At 35.1% G+C, this 24,439-nt stretch overlaps 1 protein-coding gene across 1 annotated transcript in view; it reads right to left on the bottom strand.

Moving 5' to 3' along the window:
* The window catches only part of PLEKHH2 (pleckstrin homology, MyTH4 and FERM domain containing H2), a 53,370-nt gene that overhangs the window by 21,807 nt on the left and 7,124 nt on the right, over positions 1–24,439 (bottom strand). Inside the window, exons 3-13 of the mRNA XM_027641700.1 lie at positions 14,023–14,085; positions 12,871–13,020; positions 12,328–12,411; positions 10,755–10,836; positions 8,790–8,972; positions 6,055–7,043; positions 4,991–5,066; positions 4,425–4,519; positions 3,651–3,795; positions 1,319–1,455; positions 204–314 (exon numbers count right to left, since the gene is read on the bottom strand). Coding sequence (XP_027497501.1) covers positions 204–314; positions 1,319–1,455; positions 3,651–3,795; positions 4,425–4,519; positions 4,991–5,066; positions 6,055–7,043; positions 8,790–8,972; positions 10,755–10,836; positions 12,328–12,411; positions 12,871–13,020; positions 14,023–14,085 — 2,115 coding nt within the window. The remainder of the gene's footprint in view (positions 1–203; positions 315–1,318; positions 1,456–3,650; positions 3,796–4,424; positions 4,520–4,990; positions 5,067–6,054; positions 7,044–8,789; positions 8,973–10,754; positions 10,837–12,327; positions 12,412–12,870; positions 13,021–14,022; positions 14,086–24,439) is intronic.

Raw genomic sequence — 24,439 nt, 5'->3', positions numbered from 1 at the left:
AACGTACCAACAAATAGCAATAAATAATTATACAGCTCCTTTAAACATTAATCTGGATAAATATTTCCTAGTTAGGCATTGAGTACCTTGTACACCTTTTGAGGAAATGAGTCCTGAATAACTCTCTAACAGCTCAGACACTAGCCCTATATTCTCAGTAAAAAAATCTAATATCAAATAGCAGATAAGTTACATGTACTTACTGGAGATTTGTAATATAGTAATTCGCCTCCTTTAAGGACAAACCACCGTCGTTTCCAGGTCTTTACTTTACCACCCATTTTTAACAGATATCCAGATTTTTCCAAAGGTTCCTGATTGTTTAGAAGTTAGATAAAAAGTAGTCAGATACACATATATACCTATATCCCTCAGAAATACGTAAAAACACACACAGATATATTAATGACTTAAAAGAATGGTAAATAATAATTATAGTATATGATGAGACTTTTAGTCCAACAACAAAAATTTTACAAGCATCAATTAACACAAATGCCGTGCACATGGGGTAACTAATTAACATCCCTATTTACAGTTGTAGTACATGATTTGCCCCAAACTATACAAAAGAATGAAGATTATGATGATTTCTGATTTTACTTTCTAATTAGTTATATTAAACTAGGAACAAAATGAATATAAAATAAATATATGTTTTTTCCCAACTTCAGGGCCTAACCTACAGACTAGATAAAGAGCACTGTAATTCAGAGCTCCTCGCAGACAAACTTTTAATGTGTATACCTGTAGAACAGAGTTCACAGTTTTTGCTCTGTGAAGAAAGCTTAAAACAATTTTCATCACCAGGCAGTCAATCCACTTGTATGTTAAGGCACTAACTACTAACAGAAGCAATTTAAAAACTCCTGGGGACTGACCAATACCCCATAATGGTTTGGTTTCTTTGACCTGTCCTTGCATCTTATGCTACTTATGATTTCTTTGATTTCCACTGATAACTTCACCTCCTTCTTGGAATGCCCTTCTACTTCCCTGAATATTCAAATAATAATTTTAATCTGCTTTTAGTTTTTCATGTGCAATCTGATACCAGACCTGGTTTCGAGAAAGGAAATCTTAAATACTTTGAATTCTTTTCTGGAGTCGTCAACCTATTTTCCTTTATTATATAGAAAGCTCACAATTACCCTCCGTTTTCCTTCAGTAATTACAGTCTTACATAGTTAACTTATTGTTGGTATGTTTTGTTATTTGTACTCATAAGGCAGTCTGTGAGTCAACAAGATTGAATATAAAGATATAAATATACATACAGCACCACGGGGGGACTTCTTCACAGAACTTCAGTACTCACATTTTTTCCATTATCACTAGATGAGGACGAGGTCTTAGGAAGTTTCTGCTCTGGCTCTGAATAGTCTGTATCTACTGAATATGCATCTGGAGGAATAGCATAGTCGCTTTCCGAGGTCACAGAAGACAGAGACGCACCTGTGGTAAATGAAGAAAGATAATTCTTTATATATTTTTTTATTACACTAGAAACAACTGAGGTCAGAACACCCATGCAGAAAGAATATCTGAATAGGATCTGCAGGCAAACACAAGTATCAACATAAATCTATCAGGAACCAAGGACTTTTTAAAATATCAGCACACTGAACTATTAGCACAGTGCTAATATCTGATTCTCATTCATAATTAAACAGTTTAAGTCCCTTGTGATTAAAATAACAAATAAATGTCTTCTATATATTATGATCTTCTGTTATATTACCACAGCTATTTTAAGGTGGGAATTAGTGCCATGCATCATACTCATTCTCTAGAAAACACAAACAGGATTTTTAATTAAACTAAGCAGCTTTCCCCCTCCCCTTTCTATCATTCGCTCTAGTATCTGGATTTCTTATGCAACTGCTTACGTATACTAAAAAGCCATGCTCAAGATTTCTGTTGAAGCTGTAGGTGACTGTATTTTGCAATGAGTATGAATTTTTATCCTGAGGTTTTCTAAAAATTTGAATTCCAGATTTCAGGTGGTTTTTAGTGTTTATTAGCTTTACTGTTGAAAAAAATGCACACTGATTTCAATTCTAGTGAAACAGCAATAAAAGTTCAAACCTCTCCCTCACTCATCATAGAAATATTTTCATATATATGAATATGTCCTTTTGTAAGGACTAGTGTTGTTACTTTGCAAGGTTATACTCTCCAAGATTGAAATGAAGAGGCCTTGTTTCCTTTGTTTCAATAATTTCCAAACTAATTTGCCAATTTTATTTAAAAAAAAAAGCTTTTCTCATTTATTGCTTTGTAAGCACCTGGGCTTTCAGAGTGGGTACTTCTCTTCTCATGTAGGATCTTTAACAACAAAAGTGCAGCAAATTAATTATGCTTCTGGTGAAATGTGTGACTGCCTAGATTTTTAAACAATGTGATCTCAACAAAGATAAGTACGTATATGTTTTGTGGTTAAGAAAGGTTTCCACACATGAAACAATGAAAGGACAGTTTTATGGGAAGAAAGCACAAACTAAAGGAATGGTTCCACTTTACAGGCACGGATATAAATTGTACGTGAAACCAGATTTTAAATTACCCAATTTGGCTTTCCTGTTGTGTGAGCATGTAACATGAGATGTGTCTGCAGCCATGACATTGGTTTTCAGTCAGCAAGATGGAGCTGCTGAGAAGCAGGAACTATGGGTCCTTTTCACATTAATGTAGCAAAACTTTAACTGCATCACTGGAAACAGGACTGGACTCCACATGAGGCTGGCACTGGGAAACTCCGACTGGACCAGCGGCTCTGTCAACCTGCTCCAGGCTGGTTGAATGGAGCTCCTGCTAACTGGGATTTTTATATGTATAATACAGACTACTGAATCATGTTATTTTACATTTCTGTAGTGGATGGTCTTAACATTTGCCCTCACAGGAATCTTAAGTCTCCTTTGGTCCATCCAGTGAAGAAATACTTGCAGGGATATAAGACTGATAATGTCACCCCATGAGGAAGCATTGTATCTTTCAATGTAATGAAGCACATTATTTCCATTCTGCAGATGGAAAACACACAGTTACCTAGAACTGTGAGATTTGTCTTCCACAAAACAGAGCACATTACTGGATTCAAGTGTTGTAACTAAATCTTTGCACGGGACCTTGAGACAATCACTGTAAAAATGGAAGAAGTCTCTTATTACATGAAGTGACAGAACCAAATAATCTGATAAGGAAACTTTTCCACCTGCTTTCTTATCACGTGAAAATTGTTTTATAAACTTGAATATATGTGGGTTTTTTTTCTGATGGCAATTAGTTTTTTTCTACATAGTTTTTACTTATCTACAGTTAAAGATCACAGGAAGCCCTTGGCATGACAGAGTACAGATAGAATGGTGTTTCTTGCTTTAAATGTACAAGTCACTTTTCCCCGAAAACAGCCAGCTACCAGATTAATGCCTTAAAAAGACATCTATAACAACAGCAATAAAAAAAAGCCATGTGCAACAGTCCTTTCTCCTGCTTGAATATTAGATCTAGGCTTTGAGAGCTGAGATAAAAGCCTAGATTTAAGATGTCCACACTGTTTAAGGAAGAAATCAGTTTCTAAGAAGATCGTGTAAACTGCCTAGTTTTCCAAACTTCCCAGAAGTTACTTGTCTTATGGTTTTGCCTACCTCGTTTCATAGCCCGAGGACTACCTGGACCACTTCTGCTTCGAGAATCAGACTCAGAAGTCCTTGAGCTGGACCGAGAGCTGTCTTCTTCCTCTGATCCCGATGACTCATCTATAAATGGGCTGTTGCTTATTTGAGTTGCTTTCTGCATAAATGAACACAACATTCTTTGATATTTTGCATAAAGGGTATCAGTCATTTCCTTCATACTGAGGCAGAGCTCTTTTGGCTTCATAATATTCAAAGCTGTTTCTTGCTTGGTTTGTGAGTTTTGGCACACAAATATTAACATGAAACTGAATTCCCTCTGCTGTCTTTATGGTCAAACACACCCACACTTCAAAACAGAAACCTGAGGTAGCTCAAGGCATGGGTCTTTCCAAAGCACAAAAGACTGTCAGAAACAAACAATGCTGTGATTACTTACTGCTGGTTATGTGACTAGAAACAGCTTTGGCACTGACACAAAGAATTTCTACATACACATGCTTTTAATTATGACACTGAACACCATGTGGTTCTGTTTAATAATTAGCAAGCCTTTGGAAAAAATCAGCAAGGAACCTAAGAAGAACTGACCTAGGCTAGTAACATTCCATAAGCAGTATTTTTTTCCCCAGCTATTTGACATTTCTATTACTTCTGGGGTTCTGTGATCTCTAAACATCAACTTACAACATATTTGGCATGGTAGTATTAAATGTAAAACAGGAAGTTCCTGGATGTGAAGCCCAATGGTATTTAAAAATTTCCTTTAAACAGTAATACAGTTACCCCTTTCAAAGTGGTATAGACAGGAGTGGTCATGTTCTTATATATCAGAGATGTATATAATCCGGATACGGAGCATGAAGTTAGTGAAACAGCACCTAAAAAAGCAACATATTCTATAAATTACCTTCTTAATTTACCCCTCAATTAACCAAATTCAAATGTAATTTTTTTTTGTGTTGTTTAACTGCTATAAAAAGCAAACTAACTCCCGAACAGTTTTAGATGGGAGATTTATAACTTTTTAGAATTTACAATGGTTTTAAGAAGCATAAATAAAATTGCAATCATGAACACAAACCTTTTTTAAATTGGAAGTATAAGCTCTTACCTTAGTACCTGTTATAGAATCTTCAAAAAGAATTGCAAAGTAAACTGGAGTGAACAATGTACAAATTCAGCACAAAATCAAGAGGTAAGGTGGACTATGGAAAAAGAACCAATAGTCTTCTAGGTTTTAAATAGCTGATAACTAAATCTTCATAAAATTATTTTAGAAGTCCTTGCTTACACATCACCATAAGAATAGAATTTTTTTTGATGAGACAGTGAACAACTAAACCACTTACTTTTATTACGAGATTCCAGGGTGAAAGCTTCAGACATCCTTAAACCAGATTTGGCTACAGCATAAATTCTGCTTTCCTATACAAGCAGAATGGATTTGATGGTAGATAATTAAAACACAACAATTACCTTTCTTCTGTTTAGCCTCCTAGTCTTTGTGCTAGTGCAACTGTGTGCTAAAATGGTTCACAAAATGACATCATCAACAGCAGCTGAAAAATGCATCCTTCTTTTACATGCCATCCCCATCATATTCATAGTCTGTTTCAACATTGCCCTGCAGGTAACTTACTTTTAAAAATACTATTATCAGGTGCCAAAGAACCTATAGCGAGAATGTTTTTTAATGGAAGATTGTGTGTTAAGAACAGAGAAATGACATTAAAAGACAGTTTTTCAACCATTTTGTGTTAGAAGACTACAATAAGAAAATCTATAATGAAAAACATGCACTAAAATATATACATAGAAAACCTGTTAATGCATTATTCATCTCTGAATCATTAATAAATCTCTTGACACTGGAACCACAGAATCAGTGAGTCTTGACACAGTTAATTTTGGATTTTCTGTAAGACTTATTAATATCTATTTTAATATCCTGACTGATGGCTTTAAAATTTTATGTGGAAATGTGATCAGTAATTTGTGTAATCTGTAGTTGTCTTCTGTCAACCTAATTGTCTAGATTGTGAGTGGTAGAGTGGTTACAGCAAGGGCACTGACACCAGCATTCTTAGGCTGTGTTGGCGTTCAGATAAATAAATAAATGCAGTCACAAGCATTACATCTTTTGATACACACACTCAAAAGGACATAAGCAACTTGGATGTGATGTGAAAAAAATTGGTCTTATCTACAAAATAGTGACTTATTCAATGGCAGAAATACTGTGCTTAAAATAAAACGTGCTTCTGAGTTTGTAGAGTTAATTCCGCTGAAGGTAATGCCCAGTCTTGTCATTAAGCAGAGAATAAGAAAAATATGAGGCAATAAAAATCTCAGAAGAGAGGCATGAAAATAAGTTAGCTTCACCAGTTGGAAAGATATCCATAATCACACTTACCCAGGAAGGAAATCGATGTAATGGAGGGGTTGGAGGTTTGTTGCTAGCACCCTTTTTTGTCATTTCACAAGGTTCCTGGACTTCAGCATTTTGTGCTTCAGTGCAGTCATAAGTAAACACTCCTTCATCACAGCCAATCTCCATTTTCTCGAAAATATCAGTATCTTCTCCATCCACCAGATCTATGTCTGTTTCCTGAGGTCTCCATGGACGTATCATGCTTATGGCATTTCTATTTCTACCAAACATTCTGTCAGAACTCAGCTGGGGCTGACTTAGGTGTTTCTTTGCTAACGGTGAATTCAGACTAAAAACATTAGGAGTCCGTAACTTAGGAGGTGGCAAATTTGAGGGAGAATTTGATGGAGTTGTGCATTGAGAACCTGCAGAAGATGCTAGAATTGGGTGTCTGGGTGTCAGAGCAGGGGTTAAAATTGGACTTGGGGTATTTGCTTCACTGGATGAGGATGAATAATCTAGCCTCTGAGATTGAAATTTCTTATTCAGTTCATCTGAAGAACTATCTTGGTCTTTCTTTTTACTTGTGAAGTCAGAGTTGCACTTTCCACCCGGATTGTTCTGGCCTTTTCTTTGGGATCCTTGCTGCCAGGAGTATAACTTCTTTTGCTGAGTCCTCTTAACACCAAAACTCTCTTCTTCAAATAGAGAACTACTGTCATCAGATGCTGTCAAATACATTTCACTTCCCACTCTACTGTACCTTGCATTCTCTTCAGATGTGTGGCTTGAAAGAGTCGATGCACACCTGGATTTCAGTCCTTTATTGTCTCCTCCATCCTCATCTGAGCTCCAGTCACTCCCGGTAGTGCACGAGTTCTTTGACATGTCACTGTCTATATCTTTGGATGAACAGCTTGTTCTCACAATTTTTTTCTGCTCTGAACCAGAGGAACTTTGTTGCAATGACTTCTGACCTTTATTTGTCTCATGTACAGGACTATCAAAGGTAGTTTCCAGGATATCCTTCTCTAGAGGAGAAATATAATGAACATGAGAAAATTACTTTAGCAAACTTGACTGATAAAGGGTTTAGTCATCGTGTCTGAGAATAGTAAGTAGGTAATAATTTCAAATGTGTAAGCGTATTTAAGATTTTTAATACTGTAAATAATAAACACTAAGAACATTTAAAAATTTTTTAATGTGACTGAAGTTGCAATTATGTTTGCCAAAAAAATGTAATAAACATTACTCAAAGTTCTAGCTGAACTACAAATGGCGATAAATGTAAAGATAAGCAGACTGGAGCCATATTTTAAAGTAACCATAAATGGACGAAAACAAACAAACAAAGAAAAACAACAAAAAGCTGAAGACTTAAAAGGGCATACAAATTTAGCTGCTTTATTAAATCTAGGGAAAATTCGAAATTAATAAAAGCTTGTCAGAAAAGATTTGCATTAACAAATTGAGTATTCTGAGCATTTCTACAGTATGTATCCACATAAATTTCTTCTGCAAGTTATTATTGTATTCACAGTGGTGAATGCTTAGGATAAGGATATACAAGAGAGGCTCATGGAAAATACTTAAGGAAAGATGCTGTATTAAAATAGCTTTGTTTCTGCTGTTCACTTTTACCTGGTTTTGCAAGAGAGAGCTATAGCTTGCAACGCGTTAGTAAGGCCTGCATGCTGTTGAGTTAAAACAGATGCAAGAACTAGGCTTTTTCTACACAGACACTTGGGAAGGTTAATATTAAATAGCTGTATGAAGTTAAATTGGATTGGGTAAGCCAAAGATTTTGATTTAGTCCACTTGAAAGTAAGGAAGTCCCCAAAGTTGATCTGTTTCAATCTAGGCAGGCCTAAGGTTCTATTTTTTATCCTTTTGCTTAAAAAATTACTCTTACTTCAATTCCCTCATCTATAAAAATGTAAATAATAATACATAGCCATCTTTATAATGAATTTGATGTAATATAAATACACAAACTATTCAGTTTCTGAGTTTTCAATTTCTGATTTTCTACGGACCTCAACTTGCCATTTTAGATACCACGACTAACTGTGGAGAAAACACTGAGGTCATAAATAGCACTGTGGGATTCAAGTAGAGGACCAGAGCAACAGTCTCCTTCCTGAGCTTTTGTTTTCTTAAGGAAAGTAGCAAACTGTAATGGACTTGTTCATGCCTGTAACAGCATGACAGCATGCCAATGGCAGTACCATACATCTGGGTTTGTCAGGAAAATTGTGTGAACTGATCTCCTTCTTCAGACAGGAAACCCTGCTGCTCTCTTCAGTTTCTTCTGACCTTCATCATACTGCTGAAAAATTACTGAGTTGATCTTGTTGAGTTAGGGCATAAAACTAACACTTTGACACCAGTGATAGCATAGCAAAAGCATACAGAAACTGGATTTAGGTGAGACTCTGCCCTATGCAGGCATAAACACATAACAGCTTTGCCTGGTGGACTGGCAGCCTTAAACTCCTTATGCTACTATGGAGCAAACCTCGGACAAGTCAGAGTCTTCCCTTTGCAGCCAAAGCACCCATCAGTCACTGTGTGCTGCCAAATAATGTATCAGTGGTGTTACAAAGACTCTAGTGCTCAACAGGATTTCTTCCTAGTAATAGAAGGGTAGCACTGAAGAAGGAGAGAGTGCTGTTAGGCACTTTGAAAACAGCTGGTTTGGATACACTGACATAGCTGCCGATTTCGGTTTTCCACTTGTGTCAGAATAAAATGGCAGATTGGTGACGAGGTACCTGGCATGTTTTTGCCTTCAGTGTAGTCTGGCTCTTTAGATGAAGACTTGCTTATTTCTTCAAACTTAGGAGATGGTTGAGGACTTCTTGCTCTATTTGAAAAGCATCCAAAAGTCAAACCGCTTAGTCGCTGACACTCTCCAGGTTTTTGTGTCGAAGTAACAGATTTCTTGCCAGTAACCTCTGAAGAATAGTAATTCAAAAATCTTGTGTTAATGAGATACAACAAGCTATGCTCTCTTTACTTTGCAGTGTAAAGTTGGTTTAAGGTAATTAAATTTCAGGAAAAAAGGTAATAAAAAATTTATTATGGGAATAAAAATTTATCTGATAACTCCCCATATCAAAAGAAACCCAGAGCTACCTTTCTAGTTCTTAAAATTTGATTTTAACATAGGAAGAAAAAAAACCCTAACAATTTCACAGTACTAAAACATGCACTTAATAAAGAATGAAAACCTAGTGGAAATACCTGATTTTATGCTCCTATGACTGAAATTAAACCTATAGGTTGTTCTAGGATATTTAATTTGGAAAAGACTGTAGAACAATAGTATTAAGATATGTGATGGTCTTCCCTTTAGATAAAAATATTAAGAGGCTCTGTAATAGGTGCTACAGCAAATATAGAAGAGTAAGTTCCTAGTTTAGAAGGAGATGTGGAGGACTTCAAGAGACAGTGAAAACATAAACTGGTGAACTGCCTCAAGAATATGAAATCTGTCCTTAGGGACTGCTATTCTGCCAGAAATTGATATGAAACAATGCTGTCCATTCCTGCTCGTAAAAATCGCTGTGGCAGATCCAGGAACAAAAGGCCCTTACACATACCTGTAAACTGCTTAAAACAGTACCAAATTTCATAATTTATAGCCTGTCACCAGCATGGACATTGCAAATGGCAATAAACTTCTTAATATTTTTGAGTAACTGTTCAGTAACTCTGTGTTGAAAACCAGCTGACAATTTCTTAGGGTCTCAAAAAGCCTTTGAATAGATCTCTCAGAAGAGAATGATTAAAGCTGAAGTGTACAGAATTGCTACTGATCCAAAAATAGCAAGGAAGTAAAACAGTCCAGTTTCTTCATTAATGGAAAGGTGCAACTTAGTTTAAAAGCTTCCTATTGTATATGTATATATTTTGTAAATATTTATATTTTCATATATTATGCATATTATATGTGCATACACACACATATCTACACACGTTTCTAAATATCTGTGTATTTACGTGTATATATGAGATACATTATCAAGAGCTGAGGGGTGGGTAGCAAACTAACAAAATTTTCAGATTGTAGTAAGTTGTCAGATCAATCAAGTATGGATAGGACTGTGAACCTTCAGACAGACTTTCAAGAAAGTTGGTGAACAGGCAACATGGTGGCAAATAAAATTCAGCTCTGATTAAACTGTGATTCAATGTGAAATAATGTTCTGGGGAGGGGGTATTCCTCTTTCTTCAGTTTACATTTTATGATTTTTAAATTTACTATATCCACTTGAGGAGGAACCTGGTAATACTATGGCTGAATTAAGATTTTGGATCACTGTAATCAAATGTAGAAGAATGTGATTAGAGTTCTGATTCCCAACAGACCATTTGCTAGAAAAAGCAGATGCAGACTGACATTCATGTATTTCTTAACAGTGGTAAGACCACCTAGCTATAAAGAAGCGAAAGCAAAGATCTGTCATTAATTCAGTATAATCTTACTACTTGCAGAACCTCTCAAATTACAGAGATACCTGTTCACTCAACAAAAAACAGTTGTGGCTTTTCAATAAAATAATATAGTATTCCTTTCTAACACCTTCCTGTAAGTCACTCTGATGTCAATTCATAGTATCTGAAATCTTCGTGTTTTCACAGAATATCTTCAGTCACGTAGATGCACAAATTAACAGAGAATAGAAAGAAGTATGCCATATAGAGAGAAGTTTTTAAAAGATTTGTACATTTACCTTGCAGTTTAGATTGTACTGTTTTCATCTCTTTGGTTTGCTTTTGGTTGATCAAGCGAAGGTTCTGATTTTCCACCTCTAACTAAAAGCATATAAATGTAATCTCATCCATCAGTGAAACAATTTTTAAAGTCATTACATTGTTTAGATTTTCTCTGAATTTCTGCCTATGTCAGGATAGAACTAGTTCAAATAGTAACCTCCTCTCTGCTACTTCTCTTAATGCCAGTCCAGGCATTTGTTTATTCCGAACAATGAAATTCCCTGCAATGATTATTTGCTCAACTTCTGTTAAAATCATTCCCATAGCCAAGTAAACCCAAGACTCCTTTAAAAATCCTTAATAAATAAGAAAAAAATCTGCACTGGAATTTTTAATAAAAGCAGAGGGCTAGAATTGCAAACTTCTGTGCCACTTGGCAAACCCAAGAGCAAGCAGAGGGAATGATGGTTCTAATGCCTCCTACCATCCTACGGCAAAAATTTTTTAAAAAAAAAATATATAGGTGCCAACAAACTTTATACAGAGCAAAAGTCTTTCTACAGGAAGAAAAAAACAACAACCCATTGCTGCAGCCCACTACTGGGAGGTAAAAGATGTTGATTCAAACTCCTGCTTCAAATTAGGCAGAGACTTGAATCTCAGTATCCCCTATGACACAGAGGGGAACCATCAATTCCACCTCCCACTGAGTGACAGTCACATATGTGAAACTAGCTTGAGATTCTCAATGTTTCAAACTAAGTAAATAGTCTGAGTCATGCTTGATTTTGTCCAAACTTTTTCAGGGTAATTTTGGCTAAATTTAATGGTATTTTTATTAAATTATTTCAAAAACTCCTCTCACAGGCTAAATGTTACTTCTAGTTTCTTACTATGAAAATAATAATTTAATTGTTTTTTCAACTAGAGTGAGTATAACTTCCAGTTAACCACAACAGAGTAGGATTTTAACTTTTATGGGCAACTTTAAATTCTGCACACAAGGAGGAGAAAGCACAGCTGCACACGAAAACTGACAGCCTTAGGCAGAGCTAAGACATGGTTATCTTACCACAGCAGAGAAAAAAAGGACACAACAGGTCTCTTGAGACTAGAGCTGGTGCCTCTGAAACTATTCATGACTAAGAGTACTGTGGGCATTGTGAAATAAAAAATGATCAAGTCCTTTTTTCTGCCAGGTCCCAGCAGAGTTGGTCAGCTTTTTGGGGATTATTCACACTTCAGGCATCTGCTTGAGCAAGCTCAGTCTGCCAGCTAAGCTCTCTGAATTAGTGGAGAAGTTGACCTTTCAGAGAGCAGTTCTGGGCCCTTTCTCTATAAAGAGGACCCAGACATACTAGCTGACCAAATCAGACATCAGAATTTAAGTGACATGGACCTCTGCTTTCTGTGCCAGTGTTTTAATTTTTCCCCTTTCAAGCAAATAACTGTATAGGTCAATAAAACTGGGAAGACTTTTTATTATTTTTTTTTTTCTATGGCACAAAGGCCTTTGACAGCCAAAAAGTCTAAGGGATATCCAGTCACAACAGTATATTTTCTGTGTAAGTATTGTAGCAAGAGTTATACCTCATGAAGCTTGACTGTCACCCATTCTTTTATTTTAGCTGCTTTTTCTTCTATGATTTTTGCTTCTTGCAGTCTTATTTGCTTCTGGAAAAAATTGACATAAGCATATTTTTCACTGAGTAATATAGTCTGCCTGAGTAGTATCTTCAGACACAAATCCTAAGATTGCTTGAAGTAATTCAAGCTCCTGGGCAATATGCAAAATTGCAACAATGATTTTCAAAAAACAAGGAATAGGGCCTTCACAGAGGCTACTGTTCCTCTTTCCTCTAGGAAAAATGAAAGCTCTTCAGGGGAGACAGTGAAGAGGAAGAACCTCTTTCCCCTCTTAAAAGTTAGATGTTCTTTCAAAGGAATCCAGGGCATGATTTCCAAATGAATAAACATTATTCACATTATATACTTCTCATGGGAACCTCTTTAATCAAACAACAGAAATAATGTTTAACTTTTCTGTCCTCTACTGATCTTAAATTTTATTTTTCTTTTGTATAATTAAGAATGGAATTGATGTTCCTCTTTTGTAACACCGTTATTTCTAACCTGTTCTTCAAGCTGTTTCTCCAATTTTTGTATTATGTCATTTTTATCTTGTATCAGGATCTCCAGATCTTGACATCTCTTATACAGCCTGGTTTCTGATTCACTCGTTTGAACATTTGCTGCTTTTAATTTTTCTTCCATGACCTGCACCTATTTGGAAAGTCAAATATAAAAGTTTAAGAAACATAATACTCCAAGTCAAAGGTAGTAATCTAAACAACAAACAGACTGTTAAAGTCACCTCCACACTTAGATTCAAGTTTGCAATGCTTTGAAGCTTATTTGAGAAGAAATTCCACAGTTCATTATGGCTCCCTATGCATCTAATATCAACAGGACTGGCAAAACATCGAAAGACCTTATACAGATTTCATTAGTATCTCTAAGAGGCTTCTAGTTTTGTAACACACACTTTTAGAAATGCCAACATGGGAAGAATGCAATTTATCTACAGGGAGCTGTAGTTAGGCTTGATAAACAATGTTTTAATAAATAAACAATTGCACACTGTAAAAAACCTCAGCAGGTTATCAGCAGCATTCTAAAAAATGGCTTAAAAGTACTTGGCTTGTAGTCAGGAATGTTTTCTAACTCCAAATTAGTACATGAACATTTTTATTCTTATAATTTTCAGTTTCTATCTGTCTCAGAGTAAGATATGGGAATACCAGAGATATGTTCATAAAATGTCTACAGGAGATATATCTGCCATTTGGAATTGGAAAGCAACTTCGGTTAAATATTTAGCCATGATCTCATTCTTTAGATGATGTAATTTCTACAAGAGGAACAAACAACATAGAATAGTCCTATTTAGAGCCTGTATTGGATAGCCTTGTTTTATTTTCTTACAGATCTTATAGAATAGGTCACTGTTTTTCATGTGTGCACACATATCAAAAATTCATGGTGCATCAATGAAGAAGCTCATTACATGTAACTATTTTTGATTTGTGATGTTAGCTTTGACTTCATTGACCTGAACTGGACAGCGGGCAAAGAAAGGTGTTAGAAAATCTCTGTTAAGACAAATCAATAGATGTAAAAGAAACTGTCTTCTCCTTTTTCAGAAGAAGAAATAGTAATTTTCTGAACTTCACTTCATGCACACAGTATCACACACATAGCTGTGAGAGATATTTTACAATATACCTGCTGAAATGCTCTCTCTGCTTGACGATCAGCATCTATAACTTGTTTCTCAAGCTGCTGCATCTGTAGACATATAAAAATATATAGTAAAAAGGCCATGCCTTTCTGCCTGTTGCCAGAAGGGTATTTTCATGATCTGTTTTCAAAAAGGAAAGAACAGGTTGTGGGCAGGAGCATAAAAATAGGATAAACAGTGCATTGGACTGGAAAAAGAATTCTTCATCATGGCTGTATTAAAACATTGTAAAGACTCCTCTACAGAAAAAAAAAAAATCAAGTCTTCTTCATAGTATAATTTTGTGGCTGTTATATGACATACTGTTTTTCTTCTCTGCTATCAGGAGTAGAAATTCCTTCGTCAATAGCCCTGAAACTTTCCTCATGCAGGCCCAGAGTCTTAGAAAGTACTAAGCTCCTTCATGTCCTTCCAAAATTGGCAGGAGTAAAGGGTACTTGGCACATAATACAATTTGGACACTAATTCTTCTGAAGTTGACAAAGTCAGCTCTTTGGACAAATATGCTACGAGGCCTATCCCAGACTTTTCCACCCTCTGCATGATGAAGGCAGGATGTGGCAGAAGGGTCACAGGTCACAGTGGACTGAGGTGCTCCACAGGAGCAATGCATGAAGACAGAAAACAGTGTGACATGGAGGAGTTCAGGTCACCTCTGAGTGGGGGGAGACCCCGATCTGTTACTTTATAATGTCACCTAATGAATCACAGGCTCAACCTTTGCCCAGGGCCTTGGAAAACCCCTGCATTTTACATTATTTATTTTGAAGGCTTTCCCAACAGAATATGGAACAGAAGAGGCCAGAGAGATATACTTTGTTTACATTTTGTTATGTTTTGTTAAGAGCTCTCTAATCTAATTTTAGTGACTTTTAAAAAAAGTAAACTGTGTAACTGTTAACTGAAGTAACACTTAAAAGTGCATAAGGTACTCCATGATTTAAGGACTTGCTGGTTCTCAGGAGAGACCTAGCTGAGACCTCAGTTCACCTGAAGAAGATTCAAAATCAAATAATTAACAGGGGATACTCAGTATTCAGATTGAAAATTGTTCATAGAAAAGCATACGATACAAATAATGCAAATGAAAACCATTTATTCCTTCTCCAGTTTACTGCATGGCTTTAAAAAAATCAGTTTCATCCTGTCCTGTTTTTACTTTATTTCTGGCATCTTTCGGTTTCTTTTTCACTCTCCATCTCTTTTTTTTTCTCTTGCCAGTTATGTTGTCAATCACATGGAACTTTTAGCACCTCATCCAGACAAAGACACAGAGTCATCATTTTGTATCAATCAATAACTGAAAATGGAGAAAATGGGTTTTCACAAACATTAAAAAAAAAAAAAAAGACTGGCTTTCTAGTACTTTCTCATGCAATACAAAACCCCAAACTCTACATCATAATACCATAACACACCACTGATACAAGAGCAACAAACATTTCACAATCCACATGGTTATGGTCAGGTCCCCGGTGAGTTGTTTTGCAAGAACACTTCTAAGGATATGATCCTCCCAGTCATTCATGTGCTAACAGTCCAGGCAGATGGACAGGGAGATAAGCTTTCTTTGTTCCCCTCTGGCCACATGTATTTAATTTCATATTTATATGACTTCATATGGAGATTTTAACTTTGAGTTTAATTTTTAGAATTTTGAATTCCAAGGTTGCTGTCCATCTGTCTTTTCTGGTTTTACATTCAAATAGAAGTGGGGTTTGCAAGACTTACTTTAATATAGTTTTTCTGATATTTTTTAGTGAGTTGAGGATTCAGAAATCAAGGTTATTTCTGCATATATGGTCAATTAACATTCTACTGTAGTAAAAGTACTATGTTAAACTAAGTGCAGCTATTATATCAATAATGAACTAATGTTCTGTAATATTATGACTCTTAATGTTGTAGAATATTATGAGAGAAAAGTCCTTCAGATATTTATAATGTGAAGTTCATCATTGATGAATAGACAGTTTTCCATCAACTTTCACAAACAAACAAGTTGTAAATGTGACTGACAATTCATTTATGTCCTGTACATACTTTCACCTGTAAAGCAATATCAGAAACCTAACAAATTTAATAAATGAAATTAAAACCTCAAAATGTTGCTTGCCAGGTTCACTCTGCTGCCACTGCAGCTCAGCTAGCTCCAGCTCAGCTTAAACCTGAAAACAACTAGTCTCTCTAGCAATATCTAGTTATCACTGAGTCGCTGTACAAGCATTTAAGCAGTAGTGTTGCTCTTCTACACAACGGTTCAAGTTCTGGATAATACAGTGCACTAAAGACCTAAGTTCCTTCTATGTTTGCACACTGAAACTACACAATGCACCTCTTGCTAGGAATATATACTGTTGCGCAGGACTAGCAACATAATAGCATATTCATGTAGACAAAGAATATGATTTGAATAAAGCTGTTGCTAAGGTGAATGTAAAGCTAGGAGCCAAAGAAGCTGAGAGAATTACCAAGAGAAAGGTCATTCAGAGATTAAAAATGGAAGAACAAGGTTTATTTTTGCTTCTTTTACAGTTAACTGTAATTTCAAGAAGGTATGCTAAGAAGCTTTGCATGGTCTCACCATACAGATATGTTAATCAGCTTCCGGGCAACAACCAAATGTGAGATTTTGTTTGCAAAATTTTTAAGGGTCTTGAATTTATTTTGGGAGACTCCTGTAAAAGAAAGCAATCTATATTATTCAGCAAGAATGGAATACTATAGTTACCAAATGGGAGCACTTCTAGTAAAGTTAAATTGGCCGGCATTTCAATAATTTGATGCTACATAATAATTACTGAGTCCTGATTTTCCCTTTATTTAGAGTTTATATAGACTTGTTTTGCAGAGTCCTGTAATAATAAAGAAACTTAAAAAATATATTTCCCCCATATGCATAAATAATCTCTAAACAATACACAAAGTGGTTTGGCCTGAAAAATTAGATTTACATCTATATTCTGACTGCTTTGCTTCTTTATAGGTCTGTGAAGTTAAACAGAAAAAATGATTGCTTTAGGATATTATTTATTTATTTATTTATTTATTTATTCTTTATTATTGCTTTAGGATATTCTGAAGGCTATAAAACTTGTAGGGCAAAAGACTGGAACTGGTTCCAAAGGAAGGATTTCTCTTCAAAAACAAAACCTAACCTAAAACCTTCTTAAATTGGTGGTGAGTTTAATAACAATGATCACAGCACTACTGAGAGAGAGATGAGAGAAGGTGAATATTTGTGATTGGGTTAATAGCTAATTGTTTAAATCAAGTTATGCTTTGAACTTGTCAAGAATGAAATGCAGTGGTAAATCCCCCTTACTCAATGACTGTGAAGACAATTTCAGACCATGGATTGATAGCTTATCCTTAAATAAAAATGGAAAAAAGCCAACTTAAACTCACAATGGAGGTGGCAGGTAACTGCCACATTTAGAGGCAAAGGTCAAGTGTGCTCTATGTATGCAGAACTCTTACCTATGGCTGCATCCTGAATATTGATGACTAACTCTGACTTTATACGGAACATGATTTGAAAAACAGAAAAGTCTGTTGATTTATACCTCTGTCCCAAAAACTTCTTTCTAGATACATCTATGGAAATTTCCAGCATCACTGGGTCGAAATGTTATGTATCAGCTGATAGGCTAGACATTGCTTGAATGAACTACAGTCTGTAAAGTGAACAGACATAAAGTTGGCTTCCCAGGGCAAACATGCAGGGCCATCATATCATTGATAACATCTGGCAAGAGAAGTATATTCAAGCTTAATTTTCTATAGTGTCCTGGATGAGGTAACTTTAAATAAAGAGGTTCAACAAACCTCTTATAAGGAATATTCTTGTTACCCACATCAGATTGGTGCAAGTTCTTCCCAAAATTCATAAAGAAATCCAGAGATGTCCTGTCATAATATATACTGGTTTTGATTTTACAGTTTTAAATATAAAGAAAAAATGTTTTAAGCCCATGACAAAAAGTACATGCATGCTGACTAAAGAACACTATCATTACAGAAGAACAGACTGCTATTTTAACCTGCACTTTCTCCTTCTCTCTTTAGGTGAAAAATCCTCTTACAATTTTCAGAAAATGCATTAGTGCATGCTGCATCAATTATCTAAGCTATAGAAAACAGTATCTATTGTTAGAAACAGATTTGTTTTTAAACTTACTATGGAAATAACCACTCTACATCTGACACTCATCAAATTGAGCTATTTTTGTTCAAAAACGAACAGAGAAATGCCACATATGAATACTGAATTCTTTGAAGAAACATGGCAGCAATAAAAACCAAGAGGTGTACTGCCTTGGAGGTCTGGGCATTGAAGCACAACACATAGTTGCTGGGAATTTTGTACAATACAAAGGCAAATCATACAGTGATTCTTTTTCAAAGGTCACCTGTAAGTTTCTTGACTGTATTCAGAAATGTTTAACATATATATTTTTATGCAAGTAAAGAAATTTTCATTTGATTAAAGTACGTATTGCATGAAAACACCAAAGGGTATAAACTCAAAAGTCATCACTCACAGATTTCAAAAATACTCCTTCTGTATGCATATATATGTATATTATAAATGTATGTTATGTATAAGAACAAACTCCTAATTTTTTATCCAAGTCAACTTTCAATGTAACAGCTTGTCCTATTCACGTTTGAAATTTACATTATAATCAGTACATAATACACTTCCTCCTAGTTTTTAATATTATAAACATCACAGTTGCATCAGATAGAAAAGGTGGAAATCTTTTGAAAAAAATATAGGAAAAAATATGATCATTAATGAACAAAGAGAAAAACATCTTTTCTCTGTATGCTGATAATAGGTCCAAGTTTTTAAAAATGAAAAATGAGTTAAAACCTAATGTGTCTGAAGCAGAAATACAGTCTGTCTATTGATGAGCTGCAGAACTTCCACTGATTTGACAATGGTATGTTTAGAGTCTGTTTTTTTCCTTGTATTTCAAATTTTCAATTCTTCTCATCTGAAAAAAAAATCCCAAACCATCTGTGGTTGTAAAATAATGTCCCACATAAAAAAAAGAGTAGTAAATCTGACCATTTTTAGATTCAGTGATTTGGTCCTCACATGACCTAGGACTTACCAAAACCACAGAAACATAGGTATACGGTTGCTTCTATAAATAAACAAATAGGAGAAGCAATTTAGAGATAAACACACCTACAACTGTCTTTCAAAGGTGCAAGTAGATATAAACAGATGATGAATAAACATAAGCTGGCAATTAGAAGACCCTAATTTTTCACACTGAAGAAAGAAGTTATAAAGGCAAAAGATCTGGTTTTTTTATCTCATGCCTGGTAAGTTTATAAATGGTTTAAAGAATATGCCTGTCAGCTATTTCAGAGCACTGCATGTGACCAAGATTTCCCCTTTTGTTTCTATACTCCTATGTTTAGACCCAAATATTTCAACAAATCTCTGCATTTCCATAAGAAAAGTCAGTACTCCTTAAAAGCAAGTAATCTGCTTGCCGGTGGCTTTGACAACCACCAGTTTTCATGGTTTAAAATATGTTATGCCTAATCCATACATGTATAAAGCCTTGCATATATTTGTTAGTTAAAAGCAATGGTAAAACTGTTTTAGAAGCATTGCTTGCTCTTTTTACAAAAAGGTCTCTTTTTTGGTGGTTTAGTTTAGGAAAATACAGTAATATTCCTCCTACTTCTGTAACTCATTTATTAAAAAGCTGACTGGGTATGTTACATCCATATTTTCAAACATTATTCCTTCTGTCTTGACATTTCTCTTCTATGTATTATGTATTTTCCATAAGGGCAGTGTTAAATCTTTATAGATTACAACAAACTTCAAAATACGACCTGACTAATTAAGCCATATAGATGAAACACCTAAAGAACAGAGATGTAAAATAAATATATTAGTATTTCACAGGAAAAATAAACAAGAAGATAATTTGTAAAGGAGGAATGAGCACATGCCTTGGGGAAGAAATACTTTGTTCTTTACTGGTTGATTGTTTTTTTATCCCAAAGGAAAACAGTAATTAGAAAGACTTATCTTTAATAGAACAGCTTTGCATTTTAACTATTTAATAGAAATATATTTTGTCATATAAATCTAGGAAATGATACCTCAGACTCACCTATATTTATAAAATTAAATATGCCTTCAGTGAAAAATGAAATTGAATATTTTGTCACAACAGCTTCTCCCTAGAACAAGACAAAACCTATAAAAATATTACTCAGCTTTTTAGTCATCAAAATGAAGAATTGCTTTCTGTAGCTAAGCTTCTTTTTGCCACAGATCTCCCCAAAAAGGCTAATGCTAAAGGCTGAGTCTCCATGGGGCTCAAATGTTCTTTAGGCTACTCACAGATGAAGCATGGTGAGTTTTCTTGACTATTTTACTGGTTCATAATATATGAAATTTTACTGTTTGTTATTATTTCCTACATGAAAAAAAAATCTTTAGATGAAAGATTTAGTTATCTGGCTTAAATCTCTAAAGCTACAGCCTTATTTTTTCCTACAAATCCCATCTGAATGCCCACCTAGGTTATGACTACTGCAACGCACAGATTAGTGCTAACAACCTGTTAGTTTGCAAGTTGCTATTTTTCAGAGCACTCCCATGTTTCTTCTTCTCCCGTCTTCTTCATTTTCAATACCAATTAAAAGGGAAAAGGCTACAATTCTTCTCATGAATAAAGGAGTGCCATAGGACATTTGCATATTCTTATGCAAATCTGCCATCTAACCAACTCCATTTTATCTTCCTCTATCACACTGATATATGGAGAGTAAAACCAATTTGTTTCTTTGATATAAGTTATATATATTATATATATATATGTATGTAAGTCTACACACACACACATATATAGAAATATATGCTTCTGCTTCTTCTGCAGATGGCTAATAGTTCTACAGTCTTCATCACAATCCTGTTCACTTCTAACTACAGCAACTTCTGGCACTGCTCTCCTAAATAGGCAAAAGGCACTTAACTGCAAGTTCCTCTTAACTCTCATTTTTAGCAATTCAGCTTATTCAGATGAACTGTGCTTAGCACAAAAGCCTTTCTTTCCTTGGAACAAAACAAAACTTCCAAAAATTATCAGTCTCTATTTGCTCAGTTTCCAAAATGATCAGGCTCAAAATTTCTGTCACTCTCCATGATGAAACCAGTTTTACCACTGAGTTATATTTTAGTTCTTTCAGCATGATTTTAAGAATTATTTGTCTCAAAAGGTTTTCCTAGTGGCCATTAAGTAGGTGAAAAGTACATATGAAAAAAAACAATCTTTCACATCTCAGTTGAGTTCATTGTAGTAAAATTAATGATTTCTTCTGGAAACTATATAAATTAAAAATATAGAACAGAAAAGCCCAGAGGGGGAACTCTTCCAGAATTGGTAATCTAGGCCAGCTGCCAGTAAATATAGACTTAAAAAAGTTAAATTCAGCAGTGGGATTTGAGGAGGCAGTGTAGTGAAGGACAACTGAGCAGCATGCAATGTTGGCTGAATAACTGCACTTTTCCCAATGTCAGTCATAGGACTCTCCTAAGCCTGGTAAAACACTAGGAATGTTCACTCTTTCTGGCTGTCATCTTTTCCAACTCAGATCTTGTCTTGATAGTTAAATTGCACAGACACAATCAAATATAATTCGGTAGACTGCCACTCTAGCACAAACAGACTCTACCCTAACATCCAAAATCTTGAAAGAAGTGAAGATAGTTTAGCAAGAGGGACAAAGCACTTTGGCAAGCAAAGGAAAAAGAAGTCTCACATAGTGCTTAAAATGAAAAAGAGAAACATATCAAGAACTGCTTGTTGATCTGCTTGGTTTTGTATTGATCATTGTATTGCAATTGTGGAAATTCTATAGCTCTGTCTCACTGAATTGGGACTTCTGATTAGAGCCACAACATGAACATCCATCTGAAACAGGGGGCCTGTTTTCATGCCACTGCCTGAGAGGATTGCTTAAGAATTAAAGGTACCACTCACTGCCAACATTTTACAAATCGAAAACTTGACTGAAATGGAATTTATTAATGAAACTAAAGGGTATAGGAAACAGATGTTGAAGGAGCAAGAGATTCCTGAAATATACGTAAGGCTGCATATTGCAGTTTGAAGACAACAGATATTTAAAGCCTGAAAATACTCGCCAAGGGAATGAAAATTAAATGTGTAATTTCTAAGAGCAAAAAGAGTTTTCACCATGAAAAATGGAGAAAAAACATCTTGTAGCTCCTAAAAATGGAATGCTAAACAAATATTAGATTGGCTAAGAATCTGCACAGGTGGCTGCCCACTATCACAGCTTCCACGACTTCTACAAACTTCCCCATCTCAGGTGGGCTGGAATAGAACTTATGACCTTGTCTCTGTACCACCCAAGGGAAGATATTAATCCTCTGACCTCACAGCAAGAGCTGTGCTCTTCATGCCATTACCCAGCCAGGCCTCTAGAAGAGCAGCTAATTTATTGCTTCCTGAGTTCTTTTTTTTTTTTTTCATCTTCGGCCTCCTTAGAAAGAATGTAGTTTTAAGATGTACAAAAACAACAACAAAAAAACCCTCTACTGTTATAAAACAGTATAATAGAAAAACTTAATAATAGACAAGGCATAAAAATGAAACTATAAGAAAAATGTGAAGGTATTAAAAAGGTGTAAACAGACCTAAAACTCTAGCCATAGAAATTTTTATTCTCTTTAACTCTTGTTGCTTTCTCCTGTATCTTCTTCATTGCATCTGAATGTATTTTCCATGACAAGAAGTCTTTTAAGAGGAATGAAATACTGAAAAATAACCTTCATTTGAATAATTTTGGTTCAATGGTACTTTACTCCCTTTTAGTTTACCTTTCATAATCCTTTGAATGGAAATACTCATTGTGCTTTTTTTACAATTTTCATATTGGCAATCACTGCCTAAGTCAAATGTGTTATAGACTTTGCCTCTGAAAACATTAAACATGAAATTGTCATGCCAGAGATAACAAAACATACTGCATCTGCTTAATTTTCAAATGTCAAATGACATACCATAAATAGGACTGCGAAATGAATAAAAATACAATGGGACTTGGATTTAGCTGTTGGTTTGTAAGACAAAGTCTGAAATGTGTTATGCTTTGGAATATGTAGGAAATAGTATTTGGCCTAAAAGTTGGTTATCATTCCATTTTCATAAACTGCACAGAAAGTATAAATATTATGGCATTTGTCGTCTACACACTTGGTTGCCAGCTGAGCATGTATACAGAGAATATCCAAATGGAAGGTTAAAAGCAAACAAATCAATATACATATGAAAATAACTTAAAGCATAACATATTGACCCTCAGCACTGAAGGAAACAAACTTGGGAGATGTTCATGTGAATGTTGAGTATTACTGGACAGCCCATAATGCAACATTTGGGTTAGTGCCATATTCCGTCCTTACAGGGTCTCATGAAAAAGAAATTCAGTGAAGGCTGCCCAAGTGGGAATTTAAGACAGAGATGTAGTTCTCCTACTAAAAGAATTTTTTAGCAGCAGGAAGAACATTAACTTTACACCTGATGTTGCACACATATTTTAGGTGAAAAATGTACTTACTATGAAAAGAATGAAGGTGACTAACTTTTCCTATGACTTGAAATGCCAGCTGGAATCTTAACTTCCAGTATAACACTGTAATCTTTTATTCAACAAAGTGGTTTTTTTAGTAAACTCTTCATATACGTAAGACTCAAGCTGCATTAAAATAAAGGTTTCTGCTTAAAACTCAGTTCCACAGCCATCCTAAATTTGGCATACTGGGATACTTTCTACATCATTCCTTAAATTCCTGTAAAGACCTCTCCCACTTACAGCAGCAGCTTCTGCTTAAAACTCCAACAAAGTCTCTTTCTTTGCACATTAGATTTATAAATATAGACTCTTTACTTGGCAAAATGAAAAAAATATTAAAAACTCAAACAAATAAACAACAGCGAATGGATTTAAGTTTTCTCAAAACACTGTGTATTCTGTTGCTTCTCTCTCTTCTCCCTGAGTTCACTAAAAAATTTAAGTTCTGCTAGACTGCAGAAACACATTTACAATGCAAATTTCTCAACCTCCTCAACCACCAAGGTTCAAGGATGACTACTCGCTAAACTTACAAAACAAGGTAAATAGTTTGTTTTTCTAAATTAGAACACATCTACTGGAATAATATACTCAAGACTTTTCATATTGACTGTTCATTTATTTGCAGGGGCAATATTAAATAAGATAACTATGCAAAGGTACTTAATTTCTAGCATGTCAGAAAAGTACTTCAATTAATCCACAGCCTGAATACATTTACAGAAGCACACAGGTCACAGATAAAAATATTGGAAATGG

This window comes from Corapipo altera, unplaced genomic scaffold (genome assembly GCF_003945725.1).
Source record: "Corapipo altera isolate COAL_440 unplaced genomic scaffold, ASM394572v1 48b, whole genome shotgun sequence".
NCBI lineage: Eukaryota > Metazoa > Chordata > Aves > Passeriformes > Pipridae > Corapipo > Corapipo altera.
The sequence above is the reverse complement of the archived record's forward strand: the minus strand, read 5'-3'. Positions and strand labels throughout refer to the sequence as shown.